Source organism: Rattus norvegicus, chromosome 5, assembly GCF_021556685.1.
Source record: "Rattus norvegicus strain SHRSP/BbbUtx chromosome 5, alternate assembly SHRSP_T2T, whole genome shotgun sequence".
NCBI classification, from domain to species: domain Eukaryota; kingdom Metazoa; phylum Chordata; class Mammalia; order Rodentia; family Muridae; genus Rattus; species Rattus norvegicus.
In genome coordinates, this window is record NC_141538.1 from 166735288 (window position 1) to 166754589 (window position 19302).

Consider the following 19302-nt stretch of genomic DNA (forward strand, 5'->3'; position numbering starts at 1 on the left):
TCCCAGCACCCACAGGCTCCTTACAACCATCTGTAACTCCAGTCCTGGGGGCTTCGCCGCCCTCTTCTGGCCTTCTTGGGGACTACAGACATATTATACACACAAATATAGACAAAACACTCTTACACATAAAATTAAAAGCAAATTTGGGGGCTGGAGAGATGGCTCAGCAGTTAAGAGCACTGACTGCTCTTCCAGAGGTCCTGAGTTCAATTCCCAGCAACCACATGGTGGCTCACAATGGGATCTGATGCCCTCTTCTGGTGTGTCTGAAGACAGCTACAGTGTACTCATACACATAAAATAAATCTTTAAATAAATAAATAAGTCTCAATTTAAAAAAATACAGTGGTACAAAAGAGTAGTAACACATAATTTAAAAATGAAAATCTCCAAAATCACTTTATTACATTAAAAAGGGAGGTTCGGGGTGATTTATAACGTAGATCAAAGTGAAAGATTTTCTTTTTTTTCTGGTGCCGGGGATCAAACTCAATGTCATGACAAGGTCTCTACCATGAGCTGCATCCGCAGACCCCAAATTTAGGTGGATGATTGACAGGGGATTATGGAAGGTCTGATTCCTTGTACATCCATCCAAGTCCATTCGGTCTCACCCACATCCCTTCTCTTCTGGCTGACGCAGCTCCACTTCCTCTCAGGGATGAGAACTCCCTCTGGGTTAGTCAGAGACCTCCTTGCTGCAGGTTGCAAGGAGACCCACATTCCAGGATTCCTTAGCAAAGGGGCAGGGTGAGCCCTTGGTGTCAGTGTCTCATTTCCGGTTCAATGGCTGTGGTTTCTCTTCTTCTTAATTTTCTTTAGTTTCAAACCGTGTGAAATCTTCTCGTGCATGTAAAAGTGGTTCTTAGAGACTAGAACACATTGAAGAAAAAGAAGAATTAAGACGGGCACAGAGGTCCATGACTCTAATCCCAGTAGGCAGGCCAGCCTCTGAATTTAAGGCCAGCCTGAGCTACAGAGGAGTTCTAGGACAGCCAGAGGTATGTAGGGAAGCACTGTCACGAGAGAGACAGAGACGGAGAGACAGAGAGAGACAGGGACAAAAAGACAGAGAGACAGAGAGAGACAGGGACAAAAAGACAGAGAGACAGAGAGAGACAGGGACAAAAAGACAGAGAGACAGAGAGAGACAGGGACAAAAAGACAGAGAGACAGGGACAAAAAGACAGAGAGACAGAGACAGATAGAGAGACAGAGACAGAGAAAGAGACAGAGAGACAGAGAGAGAGACAGAGAGAGAGAGAAAGGGAGGAAATAAGTGATTACAGAGTTACAGAGGGACACAGAGACACAGAGACAGACAGACAGAGAGAGACAGACAGAGAGACACAGAGACACAGAGACAGGCAGACAGAGACAGACAGACAGAGAGACAGGCAGACAGAGACAGACAGAGAGAGAGAGAGAGAGAGAGAGAGAGAGAGAGAGAGAGAGAAAGGGAGGAAGGAAGTAGTTACAGAGTTCCAAAGGGACACACACAGAAACACAGAGACAGAGAGAGACAGACAGAGAGACACAGAGAGAGAGACAGAGAGACAGAGAGACAAACAGAGAGAGGGGAAGGGAGGAAAGAAGCAATTACAGAGCTACAGAGATGGCTGAGCTAACAAAGTGCCACATCCTACATTGCTTGATCCTGGAAACCTGACTGTGGCAACAAGGGGACAAAGGAAGGACAGAGACACGTACAGGAATACCGGAATCAGGTAAGTTCCACTCACTCTGATGGAGTGCACCTACTACGCACAGCCCTGAACCTTTCTTACATACGGCCTAGAAGGAGGGGCTAGCTAGTCTCAGTGGGAGACATCTCAGTAGGGAGCAGCATCGGGCAGTAATCAGCTGGGAGGAGGAAGCTGCAGCACTAGCTTCTGCACACGCTATCGTTCATACGTGCACACCCTTGCACACACTGCCAACACTCACACTCAGGCCCCAGGAAGGCTTTGGGGCTCCTCTGAGCCTCACCTGGGGAAGGCTTTGCCTACTGCCATGAGGTGAGGCATTCGGGACTCCGACATGGCTGTGCCCAGGTCAAACAACACACACTCACCACACCTTCACCTGGGGCTTCATCCTTTACTCAGTCACCCCAGGATTCCTCAGGTCTCCTAAATGAGGGTCTGAGACACCAGAGCCGCAGACTCACAGAAGCACTGGTTCCTGTTACTCTGGCGCTAGTGGGATGGAGAGAGACAGCCTAGCCAAGTCAATGAGTTCCAGCTTCCGTGAGAAACCACGCCTCAAAACAAACAAACAAAAACGTTAGAGAGCTGGGCATGGTGGCACACACCTTATCCCAGCACTCGGAAGACAGAAGCACGTATATGGATGTCTGTGAGTGTGAGGCCAGCCTGGCCTACACAGAAAATTCTCATCCAGGTGGATGAGAATACATAGTGAGATCCTATCTCAATGAATGAATGAATGAATGAATGAATGAATGATGACGACGAGCAAATGAAGAAGACATTTAGTGTTGACCTGGGGCCTCCACAACCACACCGCATGTATACATAAACCATCTATACACATTTTAAAGGAAAGACTAGGGGTTGGGGATTTAGCTCAGTGGTAGAGTGTTTGCCTACCAAGTGCAAGGCCCTGGGTTCGGTCCCCAGCTCCGAAAAATAGAAAAAAAAAAAAAAAAAAAAAGGAAAGACTAGTTTTAAAAGATCAAACTTGGAAGTACCTTAGGAAAGAGAGAACACAGAATATTAGCCATAGTTCCTCCCCATGTGTGTGTGTGTGTGTGTGTGTGCACATGTGTTTGTGTATGGTGTGTGTGTGTGCACATGTGTTTGTGTATGAGTGTGTGTGTATGTGTGCACATATGTGCTTGTGTACGGGTGTGTGTGTGTGTGTGTGTGGTGTGTGTGTGTGCGCGTGTGCGCACTCACATGTATTTGTGTATGGTGTGTGTGTGCATGCTGCTGGGAAAGCAAACACCGAGCCTCACGCATGTACTAATGTTAAGTCACATCCCAAGTCCTCTAACCTGTGGACTTTTGATTCCTTGGTTTCTTCTGCATGATTAGTTGATATGGTCAGTTAAGAAAAGATTGTAGGGGGCTGGGGATTTAGCTCAGCAGTAGAGCGCTTGCCTAGCAAGTACAAGGCCCTGGGTTCAGTCCCCAGCTCTGAAAAGAAGAAAAAAAAAAAAAAAAAGGAAAAGATTGTAGGGGTTGGGGATTTAGCTCAGTGGTAGAGTGCTTGCCTAGCAAGCGCAAGGCCCTGGGTTCGGTCCCCAGCTCCGAAAAAAAAGAAAAGAAAAAAAAGAGAAAAGATTGTATAAAATGTTGTTTTCAGTTAACATAGTCATCCGTGATGGAATCCTATAGAGCTGCAGTCCCGCAATGTGGCTGAGTGGAGCTGAAAGACATCTCTTCTCTGCACTTTAGTCAGCACAGGGCCCAACCATTGAGATGCCATGGGTGGCAGTGAGGGGCGAGGCCTCCTGATGCCCAGTGGGAGGTGAGGCAGTTGCCTGCACAGTGGGTTCACCGGGAGGACCTCCAGGAGCTGTAGGACACTGACACCAGGGAGTATCCCTGTCTGGGTGAGTCTGAGGGCACGCTGGAGAATCTCCCATGGAAAGAGCTTTTGGGATGTGGGATACAAAACTCCGAATGGTATGTGTTGCAAGAAAGTACACACACACACACACACACACACACACACACACACACACACACACACACACACACACACACACATTTAAGTAAAGTAAAAAATTTATCAGAGAAAATGGAACATGGAAAATAATCATGGAACAAAAAGCCCAGAGAATGAGTCTGAGTGAACCACGTGACAGACATCACCCTGAACCCTCTTTGCTTAGCCCGCATCTGCGTGAACCAGACAGACGTCACTCTAGGACTAGGAATCGTCACAGCCCGTCCTGCAAGCAGGGCACAGCAGGCACTCTTCATGCCCAGTGTCGCTTTTCTATCCAAAGTGTATTGGGAAACGGCCCAAGAGGAAATAATAAATGAACCAGGAAGTAAAGTGGGAGGGGTGAGAATGGGCCTCAATTTGTAGGGCGGTGGGTAGAGGTGGGATTTGTAAAGTGAGAGTTATTCGGGATCCAGAGGAAGGGAGGCACAGGCTCTTGGGAAATCGCCCCGCTCGCTGGGCCTACACTCAGAGGAGAGTTTTCAGATTATCTCTGCCAGTTTCTCCCCGTAACTCTCAAGACCAGGGAGGCTACAAAGCACGTGGTGTCTCCTCTGCTGCTCTCTCACGGAGCCCGAGCAACTGGCGTCCCCCATCTTCTCCTGCCCTGCCCACGCTGGCTCCTGCAAGCATTCCTGCCTTGAATTCCTCTCTACTCATAAGGGACCGCGCAGAAGAGGGAAGGGCACCGAGCTCCATGAACCTCACAAAGGAACGAGGGGTTAATGCACTCACCTTCATCCGGGGAGTATGGGAAATTGGCTTCCACCACCCTGTTGTGGAGGGGCTGCGTCCTGCGGTAACCATTTCGAATGGTCTGGTTGTGGTGATCCATTACCGCATTCTCTATTCTCTCAGCCTGCAGATGACATGAGGTGAGTTATGAGGCGGAAAGCACTGGAGAATGGGAAAGCATTTAGTTAGTGACCGTGTCAGAAAACGTCAAGTCGATCTGTTCTGAGCGGTCTGGCAACCTTTTCCTCACCGTCCGTCTGTCCACCTTCCCAGCAGGCATCTCCACACAGTCTCGCCTCCTCTTTTTATATTAGTACTCGGTTACTTGCACAAAAACAATCAGTAACAGAAATATATGACGGTAAGCTCAGTGTTTGTTTTTCTAAAATATATTCTGGCTACATCTTTGAAAACTGTTTCGTGCTGCATGAGAAAGTCTGGATTCTCCATTCATTTTCATCCCTCTAAGATTTTGAGTCCCCTGCCCTCTCCCTGTAGCTAACTCTTGATATAATAATAATAATAATAATAATAATAATAATAATAATAACAATAACAATAACAATAATCAACTATTATTATAGTGTTTTGATACATAGCCCTGGCTAATCTAGACCTCACTATGTAGACCAGGCTAACCTCCCCAAGTTCAGCCTGCCTCTGCTACCCAGGTGCATGGAAGGGTCATGCCTAATAGAATCTTTTTCCATCTTCTCTTGGAGAAGAGAAATGAAGTTTAAGAGGAAAAAAATCGTTTCTGAGGGAAAATATCAGTCTAAGGCAATATTAGACTCGCCTTGTGGCTCCCACGGTGCTTACAGTACTCAGCCCAAAAAAGGCGTGTGGTGTTACGTGTGGTGCTGTCTGTCCTCTAGAGTCGGGAGGCAGGCAGAGCCGGGCGTGGTGGCTCTTGCCTGTAATCTTAACATTCGGGAAGCTGAAGCAGGAGGATTGCCATGACTGGGTTACAGAGTAAGATCCTATCAGAAGGAGGAAGAGAAGGTAGCAGGGGTGGAGAGGGGAAAGGAGGGAGGGACGGAGGTTGATTGATTGATTCAGGTGCCTGGACTATTTATTATTCTGTAAGACAAAAGATGACCTATAGAACAATTCTCCTCAAAACCCTGAATACAGGCTTGGGGCGATGGTTGGTTCAGTGGTTAAGAGCACCGATGACTGCTCTTCCAGAGGTCATGAGTTCAAATCCCAGCAACCACATGGTGGCTCACAACTGTCTTTAACGGGATCTGATGCCCTCTTCTGGTGTCCGAGGACAGCTATGGTGTACTCATAATAAATAAAAATAAATAAATAAATCTTTAAAAGCAAGCAAGCTGAGGAAGCAAAAAGGAGCAAGCCAGGCAGCAGCTCCGCTGCTCCGCAGCCTCTGCATCAGCTCCTGCCTCCAGGGTCCTCCCTTGTTTGGGTTCCTGTCCTGAATTCCCTTGAGGACAAACAGTGCTATGAAAATGTGAGCCAAGTAAACCCTTTCCTCGCCCATTTCTTTGGTCATAGTGTTGTCACAGCAACGGAAACCCTGACTGAGGCAGCTTCAGTGCCTGTGTGTGGCTTAAGTCGAGTCATGCGGGCTTCTGGGCGTGTCCTTGCTACCCAGGCAGTTAAGAGGAGGCTTTGAGGAGTGGAGCTCTTGTTACCTGGGCCTTGGAGATGGTGGCGGAATCCTGAAACACAAACCACTTGACGTTCTCCGTGCAGGGGGGAGTGGTGAGCGAGCCTTGGTAGGTGTAGTAGTGTCTGATGTCCCCGGGCAACATGTTCCGGATGTTAACGTTTCTCAGTGTCGTGGTTTGTCCTGAGAGAAAAGACAGGGAATGTCGGAGAAAGGAACTCTGCCGCCCCAGGAGGGAGAGCTCGGGCTCTGCCTCAGGAATGTTCAAGTCGGCTGACCTAAGCCACAGAATAAAGGAAAACCTGTCCCCTGGATTACTCCACAGAATAAAGGAGCCGACGGCTAAAAAACTGTCCCCTGGCTTACTGCTCTGTGGATTGGGTGAACAGCAAAGAGCTGGGCCTGGTGGGGCACATGGTTTATTTATTTATCTTGGGAGAGTGAGATCCAAACCTGTCCCTGGATTCAAAGCCAGCCTGGACTTTACAGTGACTTCTAGACCTAGAGAGATGCTCTGTGGTTAAGGGCACTCAATGCCCATCCAAAGATCCTGAGTTCAATTCCCAGCCCCCCACATGGCAGCCCACAACTGTCCGATGCATATGTGTAGATTCATCTTTAAAATAAACAAATGGGGCTGGAGAGATGGCTCAGTGGTTAAGAGCACTGACTGCTCTTCCAGAGGTCCTGAGTTCAATTCCCAGCAACCACATGGTGGCTCACAACCATCTATGATGATGTCTGATGCCCTCTTCTGGTGTGTCTGAAGACAGCTACAGCGTACTTATATATAATAAATAAATAAATCTTTTAAAATAAACAAATGAAGTGCCTTCCGGTGACTTCCAGAAGCTAGAGGGATGGCTCAGTGGTTAAGAGCATTATACTACTCTCCCAGAAGCCCCTGGTGTGGCTCTCGGCACCCATGTCAAGTGATCTCCACTGCTGGCTGCTGGCTGCTGGCGTCCGAACTCTGATGACTGTGGAACTGCAGAATCATCTCCTCACTCTTCATACAGAATACATTTTAAATTTTATTTTTATTTTTTATGTATGTGTATTTTGTCTGCATGCATGCACGTATGTGTGTAGAATATTGTATGTAGTATGTATGTATGCATGTATGTAGAATGTAGTATGTATGTATGCATGTATGTAGAATGTAGTATGTATGTAGTATGTATGTGTGCATGTATGTAGTATGTATGTATGTATGTGTGTATACCATGTACATGCCTGGTACCCAAAAGGGTCAGAAACTGGCTTCAGATCCCCTGACATGGGAGTTACAGACAGTTGTGAGCGGCTATGTAGGTGCTGGAAAACAAACCTAGGTCTTCTGTGAGAGCAGCCAGTTCTCTTGACAACTGATCATGAAGGCTCTGGCCTTGGAGATTGTGTCTAAGCACAAGGACACACACCCCTACACATCGATAACTTAAAACTCCGTCCTTGGGGCTGGGGATTTAGCTCAGTGGTAGAGCGCTTACCTAGGAAGCGCAAGGCCCTGGGTTCGGTCCCCAGCTCCAAAAAAAAGAACCAAAAAAAAAAAAAAAAAAAAAAAAAAAAAAAAAAAACTCCGTCCTTAGGAGCTGGAGAGAGGGCTGGGGACAAGAACTTACGTGTGGTTTCTCAGAGGCTCGCTCCCCTCCTTAACCTACAGCAGAAAGGGCCGGGACAAGGCCCTCAGTCAAAGAGACCCAGCTTCACTCTGGAGGGTTGTGGCTTCCCTACCCACACAGCCTTCCTCCTGCGGGCATTCCTTACCTGTATACTTGACGTTTTCCAGCTCAGAAATGAAGGTGCTGTAGTAATCGTTTTCTGTGTAATCCTCAACCTGGGGAGAAGCACAGAGCACTCAGCACTGGGGAGAACTTGGCCCACACTAGCATGGCTCGGTGTCCTAGTGGGAGACAAGCTGACTGTCCCCTGCTACCAACTGCCCTCATCTCCATCCTCAGGGGTCCTGACAGACATGATGTCCCAGAAGAAGCTATAGCCTTATTGCTAGAACACTCTGTTGTATGAATATTGATTTGACTGACTTAGTTTAATGTGTATCAGAGTATGCCTGTGTGTCTGCATGCCGACCCTCCGCATGCAATGCCCAGGGAAAACAGAAGAGGGCGCCAGACCCATTGGTGCCAGAGTCAATGATTTTTTTTTTTTAATTTTTTTTTTTTTTAAAGAAGAAAATAAAAGTTGCTTCTGCTAAAAGGCATATTTTGTTGTTGTTTTCCCCTGTTGATTTGGTTAGTTTAGGTTTGAATTTGTTTTGGTTCAGTTTGTTTTTTTTGAGACAGGGCTTCTTTATGTAGCCCTTGCTGTCCTGGAACTCACTGTGTAAACCAGGCTGGCCTCCAGCTTGGAAGACCCGCCTTCCTTTGGCTTCTGAGTGCTGGGAATAAAGGTGTGCACCACCACTGACAGGGCTTGGGCTGTCTAGTGTAGCTTGGGCTGTCTAGTGTAGCTTGGGCTGGTCTAGAACTCCCTACGTGAATCATGCTGGGCTCGGATTTGCAAGAATCCAATACTGTTTCCAAGTGCTGGTTTACAGGCAGGCACCTCTTTGACAGATCCCTGTGGCCTGTTCTGTTGGGGTTTTTCTCCTTCAATATAGACTATGTGAATTATTCATATTATTCTCCTGATTTCTTCTCTCAACCTTATTATGACTGTGTTTGTATGATCGGGGAGGGCGCATGACTGAGTCATGCATGTATCGAGGTCAGAGGACACCTTTGTGGAATTGGTTCTCTCTCTATGTAGGTTCTAGGGATTGAATTGAGGCCACCATACTTGCAGGGCAGTCTACTTCGCCACCAAGCTATCTCATTGGCTCTTATTTCTGCCTTATAGTGTGCATGTGCCTGTGTGTGTGTGCCTGAGCGTGTGCGCATGTGTGTACCCATGTGTGTTTGTGAGTGTGTGTGCGTGAGTGTGTGTGCATGTGTGTGTGCACGTGTATGTGTACACGTACATGTATATGTACCACCATGACTGGCTTTTCACGTGGGTGCTGGGACTGGAACTCGGGTCCTCAAGTTTGCACGGAAAGCACTGACAGAACTAGCTCCCCAGTTCCTGTATCTCCCTATTTCTTAGCATAGGAACCCTCTCTTGTTGAAATGTGAACATGTCAGACCGTATATGGAAGCAATTCTGATTCTGAGCTTCTAAAATTGTGTTAGGGTGCTTTCTTGTTTGTGTATTTCTTTGCTTGTTTAGGTCTTGCCTCTGAGCACATTAATCTGCAAAATGTGCTCCCCAGTAGCATAGACTAGTTAATGCCTCCTCTAAGCTTGAGACTTCTAGGTTTTAAATTCTGTTTATTTATTTATCTTTCTATTTATTTACTATTTGATGTCTCCCTTTTTACTTCAGGTTGTCCTAGAACTCACCATGTATCCCAGGCTGGCTTTGAACTCACAACAATCCTAGCTCAGCCTCCTGGGTGCTGCAATTCCATGTGTGAGCTACCACACCTAATTCTGCTCAGTTTTTGTTTGTTTGTTTGGTTGGTTTGTTTGGTTTGGTTTGGGTTTTTTTTTTTTTTTTTCCGGAGCTGAGGACCGAACCCAGGGCCTTGTGCTTGCTAGGCAAGCGCTCTACCACTGAGCTAAATCCCCAACCCCTCTGCTCAGTTTTTAAGTGTCACTCTTTTATTTATTCATTTGTTTGCTTGTTTGTTTATTTATTTTTTCTTTCTTTTTTTTTTTTTCTTTTTTTATTCGGAGCTGGGGACCAAACCCAGGGCCTTGCGCTTGCTAGGCAAGCGCTCTACCACTGAGCTAAGTCCCCAACCCCCTGTTTATTTATTTTTAAGACAGAGTCTTGCCCTGGATAGTTTCAAACTCTCTTATGTAGACAAGGCTGGCTTCAAACTGGGATTAAAGGCAGTACCAACATACCTAGCTCTCTTCTTTTGGTTTTTTCAAGGCCTGGTTTTTCTATGTAGCCCTAGCTGTCCTGGAACTCACTCCGTAGACCAGAGTGGCCGTCAAGTCACAGAGATTCACCTGTCTCCTGAACGTTGGGGTTAACGGCATGTGCCACCACTGACTGGCCATACTTGGCTGTTAGATGTCACCTTTCTTGTTTAGCTGGAATTCCTAGGGACAGTCGTAGTTCTGTGGTCATAGTGAACTGGATGGAGGCCATGCTCAAACCCCACAAGTTCTTGTGACTTGCCTTTCTACTGATCCTCTCTGTGAGAAGCTCTGCCCACACCCTTGTAGCTCCTATAGCCTCCATTGCCCCCCCCCTCTGATCGACCTCCAGGTAAAGATCTGATTGGTTGATATCACTGTCACTGGACTGCCCCCTACCCCCCCCCCCGACTCCCCCAACACTTCGCACTGTTCTGTCTGTGAGTTCTCTGTGTTTTCTGACCACTTGATCACATTTTATTCCACTAACAGTGGTCCTGGGCTTCAACTTGCACCTAACACCCAGCCTGCTCTGCTGCCCAGGTGGAAATGTAACTTGTTTTTCCAGGCCAGCCTTGCCCTGAAAAAACCTCCTGGCTGACCACAGTAGGGGTATGGGCCAGAAGAACCCTGGGGGAATGTCCTCTGGAACTCATGCTTAGCAGAAATTCTACCCGATTTCATGAAATAAATGTTTTAATGTACTGTTTGCCTCTAGCCCATGCTGAAAATGGTGGGAAGAGGGTTGCATGTTTTTTTATTTTGCTTTTGTTTATCTTGCTCTGCTATGTTTTGTTTGAGACAAGTTCTCACTGTCTAGCCTGGGCTGACTTTGAACCTTCCATCCTCTACCTCAGCAGCCTGAATGCTAGGATTATGGGTTTGCACTGCCTCGGCCAGCTTCGTGTTTGTGTTCTGAGGTACTATGGAAACAACTGGGTGTTTCGTTTTGCTTATGGCTTTATCCAGTTCAATATTTAGTTTTTGAGAATTAGACTCCTGTCCACCTTGAATTCGTTTTTTAGATTTATTTGTTTTTATTTTATATGTATGGGTGTTTTATCTGCATGTATGTCCGCGTACCATATGCAAACCTGGTGGTGCCCTCAGAGGCCTGGGTCTCCTGGAACTGGTTGTGCCTGCCGTGTGAGTGCTGAGCCTAGAACCGAGGTCCTCCAGAACAGCCAGAACTCTTAATCACTGAGCTCTCCAGCCCAGATTCCTGTCAACTTCAAATGACCTATCCCTAGGTCCATCGCGTGGACTTTCTTAGAATCTGGCTGGCTGGCTTCACCTGGCCCATTAGACCAGCCTGTGTCTAGTCAACCCCTCTGGGATTCCAGCTCTTTTAAGTCATCTTTTTCCCCAGGGCCCCATGGCTCATAACACAAGAGTGACCAAGGGCTGGAGAAACTACTGAGAAGCTTTCCCAGGAATGCTGAACTTAGGAAGGGATGGAGAGAGAAAACGAAGATGATGTGTCACTCAGACCGCATACCTCATTCGGACATGAGGGCATAGCCTGAGTGCAGACGCGCATGCGTAGTTCCTTTTACTGGCAGAAGGCAGACATGCGTAGTTCCAGCCATAACCTACATGCAGACAGACACACATGCGTAGTTCCAGCCTACCTTAACCAAGACCGCCATCACCGCCAAGCCGTCTGGTTGGTCCACGGCTTTCTCGTAGGTCTCGTACTTCTCGTTGAAGTGAACAAGGTGAATCTGTGAGTGAGAAAAGCAAGTCAAGGGTAGTTCCTCTGGTCTTCAAACACTTAAAGATTCTAAAGAGAAGGGAGAGAATGTGAGTGGCTTCCGCCGAGACCTCAATCTAAACCACACAAACAACTCCGGCCTCTCTCCTTCCGTGCAGGCTACAGATCCCAACTGTCAAGACCAGAAACGTTTCTGAGACTAAAAAGAGAGTAAGTGGGATTCTGGAAGGTTGTGGCTCTGGTTTGCCCTGACCCAAACTCGCCCTGGCAGAGGCTGGATTACATGAGCCCTCTATGTCCTCCTGGGGCCTCTAGGGGGGTTAAGAAGAGGGCGAGCGGGCTGGAGAGATGGCTCAGCGGTCCTGAGTTCAATTCCCAGCAGCCACATGGTGGCTCAGAACCATCTGTAATGGAATCTGATGCCCTCTTCTGGTGTGTCCGAAGACAGCTACAGTGTAACCTTAAAAAAAGAAGAAAAAAAAAAAAAAAAAAAAAAAAAAAGAGGGCAAGCAATGATCTCCCCCCTCAGGAAGCCACTGGAATCAGCAGTAAGCCGCAAATCAGCCCGAGGGTGGATGCAGGCCAAAGAGGTGCCCTAAAAACGCTAACACACAAATTCAGCTGAAAAGGGAAGTCCAGGGGTTGGGGATTTAGCTCAGTGGTAGAGCGCTTGCCTAGGAAGCGCAAGGCCCTGGGTTCGGTCCCCAGCTCTGAAAAAAAAAAGAAAAAGAAAAGAAAAAGAAAAGGGAAGTCCTGCTGCCGTACAGATGAGAGACTCCTGCCGTGTCGTGAGTTCTCTGAAGAGAGACCCTAGAGAGACCCTGTTTACATTCCCCTACAAGCGACACAGAGTCATTTCCGAACGAACCAAAAATAAATTCAACCACAGGGTGACTGAACCATCATCAATCACTGCACGAAATCATATTGGTTACTTTAATAAAAATAAGCCAATATTAAAATTGGCCGTTTGAATTAGAAAGGTAGAGCTGGAGAAATGGCTCAGCTGGTAAAGCACTTGCTGTTGAGCATGAGAAACTGAGTTCAATTCCCAGCACCCACAAAGGAAAACTGGGCACAGTATTGCATATCTATAATCTCTGAGGTAGGATCCTTGGGGCTCGGAGGCCAGCTGATGAGAGCCCCATCAGTGAGATAGAGTGTATGGCAGAGGATGACAGCATCAACCCCTGGCCTCCACGCATATGCACATATATGTGCGTGCACACTCACTTGAAGTGCACATACGTGACACCTGGCTTGCAGACACTGGCACAAAGAAAGGTGACTCTGGAGCTTGAAAGGAAGGGGACCCTGTCGGGGTTGTTACGTACCTCTATGGCGTGCCTCATCCCATCGATGGTGTGCTCAGAGCCACTGATTTCTGAGTCCCGACCGCCCCAGTGAAAGTGCATCTGCTTTGTCCTGTACACAGTGCCGTCAGAGTCTCTCATGGACATGGTGTTCGGCAGGGTGATCTGTACTGTGGGAGAGAACATGGCACAACGAGACTCAGATTTTCCATAAGTAGCTCCCACTCCCCACCAGAGGCAACCCGGGGTGTTCTTGATGGATCAGAACACTGTCCCCGAAGAGAAGGTGGCACCGGGGCACCTGTGTTGCACAGAGCAGGTCAAGGTGGGTGTCAGGACACCTCTCTGTCTAGAACCAACCAGTCAAGGGGCAGGACTATGGTGCAGGAGATCCGGTGTGTCGGTCTTATAAAATGGGAACGCTCAGAAAAAAATATTGCCCAGAGTATATGCCTCTAATCCCAGCACTTGGAAGCTGAGGCAGGAGGATTGTTCCTGCAAGTTTGAGGCAAGACTTCATGGCTTTTAGCCAGGTAGCTAGTCCTTTAGCTAGTCCACAGAAGTGCCAGCTCTGCTGGGGCCTGAGGCAGCACCATGCTGGGCAGGCTCCAGCACTCCTGTTTTGTGGACAAGGAAGTTGACCCTGAGGATGGGAAGACTCGGTGTCATACTATGCCTTGGGCAGGAACAGAGCTGGCTGAGAACCTGACCTCTTCATCTCTAACCACACACCATCATGATGTGACTCGACTTGTCCTCAGAAGACCAGAAACCAGGTTACACAGTCAGCCAGGACCGGAGCTCTTGCTTAACTTAGGACTGACTTTGACTGAGATACTAACCCTGAAATGTGAGGCCGGAGGGAAAACAAATGGGTTCTCCTGCCACATGCCCCCCAGACTTCCTACGGGGACATTACTTAGGTCAAATAACTGCAGATGTTCACCCCATTGGCTCAGACCTTTAAAAAGTTTGTCTCTTGGAATGAGCTATGCGAGAGTAAAACTGGGTAGCGGCTCCAGAGAATGACTAGGCTGGAGTGGGAAGGCTCCAGTGGGGCACAGTGGCACATGCGTGTAATCTCAGCAGTGGGGAAACAGAGACAAAAAGATCAGGATTTCAAGCCAATCTCGCTGCATCTGCATTTGGAGGCTAGCCTGGGCTCCATGTGGCCCTGTTTTAAAAATGAACAAAAAAAAGGTATAACTTAAGAGCTGAGACTACAGCTCACTTGCACGAGGCCTAGGTCTCCAGTGTAGGAGGAAAGAAAGGGTGTTTGATATGTATTCCTGCAGTCTCGGGATACTGAGGCAGGAGGATCATGAGTTCTCAGCTAGCCTTGGCTACAAAGTGAGACCCTGTCTCCAGGAGGGGAAAAAAACGGGGCTAGCTGAATGGATTGGCAGATAAAACAGCCTGACTTCTAAGCCTGGCACCTTGACTTTGGTCCTCTGATGTCTGTGATGTGTGTCTGCACACATACATCACACACATGCAGTGACAGTGAGTCAAAAGCACTCTTTAAAAGGATCTGATTTGGGACTACGAAAGCAACATCTGTCCTGCTGCCAAGGTCTTCTTATTAAATCCATAGGACTGGGGAAGACGGCTCAGTGGTTAAGAATTCTGACTGCTCTTCCAGAGGACCTGGGTTCAACTCCCAGCCACCACATGGCGACTCACAACTGTCTGTAACTCCAGTTCCAGGACTTCTGACACCCTCACACTGATATACACGCAGATAAAACACCAATGTACATAAAATTAAAAGAGAAAAAAAAGTCACCCGGATGCCTACCAGGCCACTGAGATGACTTGTGGGCAGAGCTGCATGCTGGCAAGACTGATGAGGGCTCCTTCCCATGTCCTTTGCCCCATGTCCATGTCCCATGGGAATGTTAGTCATAAAGTTAATCCTTCGGGCTGGAGAGATGGCTCAGTGGTTAAGAGCACCCGACTACTCTTCCAGAGGTCCTGAGTTCAATTCCCAGCAACCACATGGTGGCTCACAACCATCTGTAAAGAGATCTGATGCCCTCTTCTGGTGTGTCTGAAGACAACTACAGTGTACTTATATATAATAAATGAATAAATCCGCAAGGCCCTGGGTTCGGTCCCCAGCTCCGAAAAAAAGAAAAAAAAAATAAATGAATAAATCTTTAAAAAAAATAAATAAAGTTAACCCTTGATCTCCACAAGAGGGCCGTGTTAATCAGATTTCCCCACTCCACACACACACCATTTAAACGTTTTTAATTGGCCGCGGTGGCATATGTTTTCTTAAAGAGCAAACATTCATATTTGAAATGTTCTTTCTTCCCAAATCGTATTAAAGAGTTCAGAGCCTGTGATTGGATGAACGTAACAGACGACTCCAGGCTTTGTAGAACACAACGCTTACTATTTAGAGCCTCAAAAAACCTACGCTCTCAAGAATGGAAGAGACCTTAAAGGAAGAAGTTGCTGAGTGAATTCTGCCGAGAGTCGTGGGAGCCAGGAACCTAGACCCCACAGAGCTTCCTCCGCCGAATAGACAGTTGAAAGCATTTGCTCCCTTTGTGAGGAGTGACGATTTACCAGTGTCTGGCCAGATGTTTGCTGTCCTCAGGCGACCGACCCCCAACGGGGTTGAGGTAGAATACTTGACCAGCATGCGCTGGGCGCTGGGCGCTGGGCGCTGGGCGCTGGGCGCTGGGTTTGATACCTAACTCCACATAAACTGCGGTAGTATACTTCCGTAATCCCAGCACTCAGGAAGCATTAAATGGGGAAGGTCAGGAGCTCAGGATCTCCTTTACTGAAAACAGCCTGGGTTGTCTTTAAAAGGAGGAACGTTGACAAGTAGAGCCAGCCCTCCTCCGGGTTTGCTTAACATGTGCAAGGCCATAGGTCCTACCTCAGCCCTAGAAAACTGGGTCTCTGCGCCTGCTGCTGGCACGCATGCGCACTCCGTTTGGATAGCCAGCCCCACCAGTACTCCCTACCTGTGTGTCCGTTGTTAGTCATAGAGAGCTCCAGCCCCTCCTCCTCATAGTTGACCATGTGCAGGGGCAACAAGGAGCTACTGAAGTGCACCTCCCTCCTCTTCACATCGATGGGCGACTGCCTTTCCCCGCCGCAGGAAGGGTACTTCTCAGGCCACCGACTCTCTTCCAGGCCGTCATCCCCTGCAACAGGAGAGAGTGGGACCCAACTCAGAGCTACTCCTCTGAGCCTTCTCTGGGGCTTCTCACCAGGCTGGGGTCAGGGGCTTCTGGGTGGAAGAGCTCTAAACTAAGCCCCACACTTGGGTTGTGGCGATGGTGCTCTTCCTTTGTGGCTACCGGCGGTGAGAACCAGAGCTGGTGATTCATGTCCAAGGGTCTCCTGCAGAGTAGTTGGCCCTCTGCCCTGTAGTAGTCACATGATAAAGGCTCCTGAAGGAAGCCTGTGCCTAACAAGAACCCCTGACCTCATTTTCAGAGAGTACAGTGTTCCTTTCCAAGCCCTGGACTTGAGCCCCACCCCTACCCAGCTTCCCCTGCTGCTCCAACTCCCAAGCCCTCCTATCACACGTCCCCAAATCAGCAGCTTTCTTCTTGCTCTAGCTTCTTCTCTGGTTCTTAGGAAGGCAAAGACCATTTAAACGACAACCCGTGAATGCAGGACACCTGAAGAAGCATCATGTTAAAACAGAGGGGAGAAGCGAGGAGCGGGGGGGTGGGGTGGGGGGGGTGTTTGGCAGGGGCGGAGCCACTGTGGAGTTAGAGGCAGGATGATAACACGAGCACAAGACTTGTCTTCAGCTACAAAACAATTTCAAGTCATCGTGGGCTACATTAAATCCTACCTTAAAAACTAACACTAAAACAGTAAAATAAAACTTGGATGTATCTATAATTCCAGCTTTTCAGGAGGCAGACTTGAGAGGATCTCTCTCTCTCTCTCTCTCTCTCTCTCTCTGTAAGAGGCAGAAGGTTTTTTAAACCCAGGAAATAACTTGTTTTGTTTTGTTCCTTGAAACATCTTACTATGTAGTCCTAGCTGGTCTAGAACTTGTGGCAGTCCTCCTGTCTTTTGGGTGTTGGGATTACAGCCCTGTGATACCAGGTGTAAATGTAAAATGTAAATGAGCTGGAGGTTCAAGGCCAGCCTGGGCAACATATCGAGATACTCCTAAAAAAAAAAAAAAGAAAGAAAGAAAACCTTGTGGTGGTGGTGGTGCACGCCTTTAGTACCAGCACTTGGGAGGCAGAGGCTGGCGGGTCTCTGAGTTCGAGGCCAGCCTGGTCTACAAAGTGAGTTCTAGGACAGCCAGGGCTATACAGAGAAACCCTGTCTCCAAAAGCAAAAGAAAAAAAAAAAAAGAAAAGAAAAAGGAAAGGAAAGAAAGGAGGGAGTGAGATAGGAAGGGGAGGAAGGATGTCCTCTAGGAAGTGGTTAAAAAGCCCAAAGCCAGAGTAATGAGGAGCGGTCACTGCAGATGACAGAGACCCTTACCACTGAAGGGTTTTGTTAATTTATTTGTTTTGGTTTACTTTTGGTTTTTGAAACAGGTTCTATCTATGTAGCCCTGGCTGTCCTTAAACTCAGTATCTAAACCAGGCTGGCCTTGAACTCAGGAGAGATCTGCCTGCCTCTGCTTCCTGAGTATTGGGATTAAAGGTGAGGTCGCCCTGCCCAGCTCTCTTCTGCCCTTTGCAGTTGAGGACCCTTCAGCGGGAGCTTTCAATGAGCACTTGGCTTGTTCTAGGTACGGTGCTCGTGCTGGGGCTTCTTGGTTTGCAGTCAACAGAAAAGTTTATTGTTGTCTCCTCCTGCTCAATAATTCAAACCAAGTTTTGAGCAGGTCTCTCCGTGGCACAGCCCCTCCCTTGATCCAAAAGCTTAAGGTCTGTGTCTTGAAGGTATTGGGAAGGAGCCAGAGGCACGGCTCAACTGTAGCACATGCCTAGTATGCACAAGGCTGGTCTCCAGTCCTAGTGCTAGGGAAAAGAAGGAAAAAAAAGAGAGAGAGAGAGAGAACCCACCAGGCATTTACAAAAAGTCACCCTGTTCTCCAGGCCCTCCGGGGGCCATGTGAGGGGGAGACCTTCAGTCTCGGAATCCCTGATACCATAAAGAACCCCGGGATTTGCCATCTCAATCCTCCCTCTTCTGTCGCCCCTGAAGCTTTGCCGGTGAGTCTGCTGGGAGACACTGAAAAGCCACAACCCTCCCAGGCAGGTGTGGGCTCCATCTCCCACAGGGTAATTTGTGGACCTGCCCTCCGAACTCTATTATCTGAGCCTCCACAATGTCCCTGACGGTCACCTTCATCTAGGACTTGGGCAGACCACTCAGAGCAGACTTTGCCCTGTTCCCTCTGGCCTCCTGCACCGTCCGGTAGCCTCCAGCCTCCCCCAGGCACTCCCACCCCCCAACCCAGTCCTAAGAAGATAACAGGTGGGAAGATTCATCTTAAGTTCCCTTTGGGAAGTCTGACTGGGCATCTAATGGTCAGGTCAGTGAGCTCTGGTGGAGGGAAGGCGACCTGGATGAGTCTTGAGCGGGCACATTCCCGAGGAGGAAGCTGTCTATGACCTAGTAGTCTCTATGAGACCTTGGTTCTAGATGCCTCTTTTGTCACATATTCTGATACCAATAACAACCTCACAGAAGTGGACTCTCGAAGCAGCCAGTACTGGACGGGAAAGGTCCTAACGCTGTCTCCTCTTCTCGCTCATTGGAGCTTTTAAGTCTGTTCATTCAGAGACAGCAAAACACATGTGAACCCACCAGGAGCAGGCAGACCCCAACAGAGGACCCACACACCCAGTGCAGATGGCTGCTTTGTCACTCTGTCCTGAAGTGCCAGGTGTCAGCTTACCTGAGTAGCTCCACTCACTGAGGGCCTGGATGCCCAGGAAGAACAAGGACACCACGCTCACCAGAGCCCTCATGGCAGATGCTGTAGCCCTGAATGCAGGACAGGTTCTGGGCTGCACTTCTTTTAAATGCTCAGAAACTGTAAATAACAATTTGCCAGGTCCAGCTGGCTGATCCCGCCCTTGCTGCACCCTCTGAACAATAACATGCTCCCCACAATGGCCCTTCTGACTTGGTGCCTCACGCACGTGCCTCACCTCCTCCCAGGGCATTACCATAGCCAATTAGCCCGTGTCTGGTTGTTCAACATCTTTGGAAACTCAGTTCACCGGCCACACAGTGCAGCCATTGTGGCCCTTGAGCGATGACTGAGCTGGAGGGATTCAAAGAGCCCGAGGCGAGGTACACCCGGAAGCAGGGGCTTCCTGGATATTG

At 48.3% G+C, this 19302-nt stretch overlaps 1 protein-coding gene across 2 annotated transcripts; it reads right to left on the reverse strand.

The window, feature by feature from the left end:
• Window positions 1-375: 375 nt before the first annotated feature.
• Window positions 376-18967, reverse strand: Ca6 (carbonic anhydrase 6). Of its 2 annotated transcripts, none has more exon segments than NM_001443918.1 (8): window positions 376-875; window positions 4435-4558; window positions 6090-6247; window positions 7832-7901; window positions 11625-11717; window positions 13042-13190; window positions 16005-16187; window positions 16305-16458. In NM_001443918.1, coding segments are annotated over 7 exon segments (741 nt in total). In that variant the 5' UTR covers window positions 16063-16187; window positions 16305-16458; the 3' UTR covers window positions 376-786.
• Between the last annotated feature and the right edge of the window lie 335 nt (window positions 18968-19302).